This window comes from Triticum dicoccoides, chromosome 6A (assembly GCF_002162155.2).
Source record: "Triticum dicoccoides isolate Atlit2015 ecotype Zavitan chromosome 6A, WEW_v2.0, whole genome shotgun sequence".
NCBI lineage: Eukaryota > Viridiplantae > Streptophyta > Magnoliopsida > Poales > Poaceae > Triticum > Triticum dicoccoides.
Window position 1 is genome coordinate 574304086 of NC_041390.1, and position 4456 is coordinate 574308541.

The window sequence follows — 4456 nt, forward strand, 5'->3', positions numbered from 1 at the left end:
CGAGATCAATCGGCGACAGTTTTTTAAAATTTGCCTTCTCTATCGTGAATTGTAGCCTCCAAGCCAAGAGGGTGCTATATAAATGTAATGTTATGTGCCATGCTGCCCATAGTTGGTCGGCTAACGTACATAGTTTTAGAAGACCACATTTTCTATTGTTGCGCTGTCTCCGAGTTTTAAGCAGACCAGTTCAAAAGGTTATTTGATCACTCGTCGGAGCTTTTCCAAGGTAAGAGCATCTCCAACAGGCGCCCAAAAAAAGCTCCACGTACTAAAATTTTGTTTTTTTAGGGCCGCACTGTAGCGCTACAAGTTTTTGGGCGCGCGCTAAAAAACGCTATCACGCACATCATATTTTGGGTTTCGGATTACGCGCGCTTCACAATTTGCACTGTGTGCTTTTTGTGCGCGTGTTTTTGGGCGTCTGTAAAAACGATGTTGGCCCCGACGCACTAAATATGCTAAAGTGGTGTGCTATGACTTTTATTGGGTGTTAAATTTTTGTGCGGCCGTTGGAGATCCTCTAAGGGAAAAGACAAAAGAGACGGGCATGCTGTGCTGCTAGGACATGACTGGACTGGACGGATCCGAACATAAACTCACATAGAATATGCAGTGATCATATGCTAATTAATACTCCAGCAGTCCACTAATCTCCATTCTCCAAGCTCGGACTAAACAATCCGCGCAAGAGGCGAGCGCCACGTTCAAACTCCACGGTAGCAGGTCGTCGTCCATTGGCATCTTGATTATTTTGCGCGCGCCCAGATCCCGGCGCGGCCAATGGCGCCCCTCCGGCCCGCCCGGGTCAACTCCCCCCGCCTCCATGCCATCGTCACGTCGACTCCGGCGCCCCCATGAGCCGACCGCTTCGCCTTGGCCATGGGGAGACCCTCGCCGATCCGCCCACACCTCCTCCTCGTCCTCCTCCTCGGCGTCCTTCGCAGCGACGCCGGCACGGTCCGGACGGAGCTCGTCACGCCGGACTTCGCGGCGTCGTACCTCCTCTTCATCGACACCCTCGGCGTGTTCCTCCGCTCCAGCAGCGGCGCCTTCGAGGCCGCGGTGCACGGCCCGGCGGGGCAGCAGGACCGCTACTACCTCGCCGTGCTGCACGCGCCGTCCGGGACCTGCGTCTGGGCCGCCAACCGCGCGGCCCCCATCACCGACCGCGCCGCGCCGTTCCGCCTCTCGTCGGCGGGCGTCTCCGCTGAGGACGCCAACGGGACCGTCGTCTGGTCCACGCCCCCGTTCGCGTCCCCCGTGGCCGCGCTCCGCCTGGCCGATTCCGGGAATCTCGCGCTGCTCGACGGGCAGAATGGCACGCTCTGGCAGTCCTTCGACCGCCCCACGGACTCGCTCGTGTCGTCGCAGCGGCTCCCCGCCGGCGGGTTCCTGGCGTCGGCTGTGTCGGCCTCGGACCTGGCCGAGGGGGACTACAGCCTCAACGTCACCGCGGCCGACGCCGTTCTCACATGGATGGGGTCGTCCCTGTACTGGCGGCTGTCCAACGACGCCATCTCAATCAAGGACCGCGAAGGCACGGTCGCGTACATGGCCGTGAACGGCACAGGGCTATACCTTCTAGCCGCGGACAACACCGTCATCGTCCAGGCGACGATGCCACCTGCCGGCCTACGCATCGTCCAGCTGGGCGTGGATGGGAAGCTTCAAATCTCTAGCTTCGCGTCGGCGAACTCGTCGTCGTCGCCCATGGACGGCGGCATCGTGGCGCCGAGCAGGGGATGCGCTCTTCCGCTCTCGTGTGGCGCGCTCGGCCTCTGCACGCCCGACGGCAACGCGTCAATCTGCACGTGCCCGCCGCCGTTCCCCACGGCGCACGACGACGGCTGCGCGCCGTCCGTTGGCTCCACATTGCTGCCCGACGGCTATTGCGGCGGCAGGTCGGCGACCTCGTATCTCAGCCTCGGGAGTGGCATTGCGTACTACGCCAACAAGTTCTCGCCGCCGGCCATGGCCGGCTCCAACGCGTCGTCGTGCCAGGCACTCTGCAGCAGCAACTGCTCCTGCCTCGGCTACTTGTACGACTCCTCCTCCTTGTCTTGCTACTTGGCGCAACACCAGCTTGCTTCCTTCATCAACACCAACGCGAGCAACGGCGCCGGCATGTCCGGCTACATCAAGGTGCAGAGCTCGCCAAGGTCGTCGTCGGACAGCTCGTCTTCCAACAAGACACTCATCGCCATCCTGCTCCCTACCATCATCGCATTTCTGCTCGTCGTCGTCGTCGGCGCGTTCGTCATCGCGTCACGGCGACGTAAGGACGAGCAGCGCGTGGGGAGGCGCGCTTCGCGGTCCAGGGACGTGCAGCTCCGGCGGCAGCGCTCGCCGGGGTCAGCCTCGGCGCACCTCGTGCGCGATCTGGACAACGACGACGACGGCGATGACGACATCGTCATCCCCGGCCTCCCCACCAGGTTCACGCACGACGAGATCGAGGCCATGACCAACAGCTACCGCACCAAGATCGGCGCCGGCGGGTTCGGGGCCGTGTACAAGGGCGAGCTCCCGGACGGCTCGCTGGTGGCTGTGAAGAAGATCGAAGGCGTCGGGACGCAGGGGAAGCGCGAGTTCATGACGGAGATCGCCGTGATCGGCAACATCCACCACGTCAACCTGGTCCACCTCCGGGGATTCTGCACCGAGGGCCACCGCCGGCTGCTGGTGTACGAGTACATGAACCGCGGCTCCCTCGACCGGCCCCTGTTCCGGCCGGTGGGCCCTCTGCTCGAGTGGAAGGAGCGGGTGGACATCGCCATCGGCGCGGCGAGGGGGCTCGCCTACCTCCACTTCGGGTGCAACCAGAGGATCATCCACTGCGACGTGAAGCCGGAGAACATCCTGCTCGCCGACGGCGGACAGGTGAAGATCGCCGACTTCGGGCTCGCCAAGTTCCTGACCCCGGAGCAGTCCGGGCTGTTCACGACGATGCGGGGCACGCGCGGGTACCTGGCGCCGGAGTGGCTGACCAACACGGCCATCACGGACCGCACCGACGTGTACGGCTTCGGCATGGTGCTCCTGGAGCTGGTGCACGGCCGCAAGAACCGCAGCGAGCACGTGAGCGACGGCGGCGGCGAGGACTCCAACTCCTCGAACGGCACGGCGGGCGGCTCGTCGCGCGGCGGGAGGAACGACTACTTCCCGCTGGTGGCGCTGGAGGGGCACGAGGGCGGGCGGTACGCGGAGCTGGCGGACCCGCGGCTGGAGGGGCGGGTGGTGGGCAAGGAGGTGGAGAGGATGGTGAAGGTGGCGCTGTGCTGCCTGCACGAGGACCCGCACACGCGGCCGAGCATGGCGGTGGTGGCCGGCATGCTGGAGGGCACCATGCAGCTGGGCGAGCCGCGCGCGCAGGCGCTCGGGTTCCTCCGGCTGTACGGCCGGGGGTTCGCCGGGCCCTCCGAGGGCAACGTCATGAAGCAGGCGATGGTGGGCGATCGCACCCGGTCGGAGACGACGATGACGACGATGAGCGGGTGGCCGTCGTACATGTCCTCGTCGCAGCTGTCCGGCGCGAGATAGCGCCATGGGCACGGTGCTCCTGTGCTAGAGGTTGTACTCCACTTGATCATTTTGGTTGATTCCTTGGTAGAACAGAGGTGGATTGGTCTGTGAGATCTTCATCTGTATCTCTGCAGTTTTGCTGTATTGTGCTCTTTGTCGTCAGATTTTCATTCAGAGTAGATGGAAATATGGATCAGGAAGAGAATTCGAACGAAGATGGAATGGGGTTTAGCTAATTCTTGGTTGTCTTTCTGCTCTCCAAATATTGGAAGAACATCTTGTATGCCGCAAAAGAGATTGTCCATAATTTTTTCCCTCGGCTGCTTGATGGATGAACTTAAGTTTATTGGGCGGTCCATATGGCTTGGCTTGTCTCTGTGGATTTGACGGTGCTCATGCGCTTCAGCCGAGGTGCTCTCGTTAGGGGTTTCCTTGCGATGTCAATGTGAAGGTTGATTGTCGTTCCGTGTTTGGTATGTTTTTCGGGCTGGGGTTGCATGTTGTGTGAATAGTCCCCATGTGGTTAGATTGTATCGGGTTTCGTCAGATTTTTCGTTAATTTTTTAGGCAATTCAATTCTCTTTTGCTCAATTAATCGATGAGACGCTTTGAAAAATAATAATTTTCCCTCGCAAACACACATCTAAACGCGCCTCATTTTGTATTAGAAGCAAAATATCCTACTTCAAAAAATAATTCGCTTTTGCTCAATTAATCATGAACATTTTTTTAAACTCGTGAACATATTTTAAATTATGAACATTTTAAATTTGTGAACATTTTTACAGATTTTCAAACAATTTAAAAATCATGATTTCTTTAATTTATGAATATTTTATACTATTTCCAAACTTTTTTAAAACTGTGAAAAAACTAAACATATTTGTTGTAGCCGCGAATATTTCTAGAATCGCCGGACATCTTTTCGGAA

At 58.6% G+C, this 4456-nt stretch overlaps 1 protein-coding gene across 1 annotated transcript; it reads left to right on the forward strand.

Moving 5' to 3' along the window:
* Window positions 1-666: 666 nt before the first annotated feature.
* LOC119318077 (G-type lectin S-receptor-like serine/threonine-protein kinase At5g35370) lies at window positions 667-3843 on the forward strand. Its single transcript, XM_037592590.1, has one exon. It carries the CDS (start codon window positions 883-885, stop codon window positions 3541-3543), a length of 2661 nt encoding a protein of 886 aa, XP_037448487.1. The 5' UTR covers window positions 667-882; the 3' UTR covers window positions 3544-3843.
* The last annotated feature ends 613 nt before the right edge of the window (window positions 3844-4456 follow it).

Bases quoted from the DNA above. Each gene is read 5' to 3' on its own strand.
- LOC119318077 (XM_037592590.1), top strand. From the start codon at position 883: ATGGGGAGACCCTCGCCGATCCGCCCACACCTCCTCCTCGTCCTCCTC.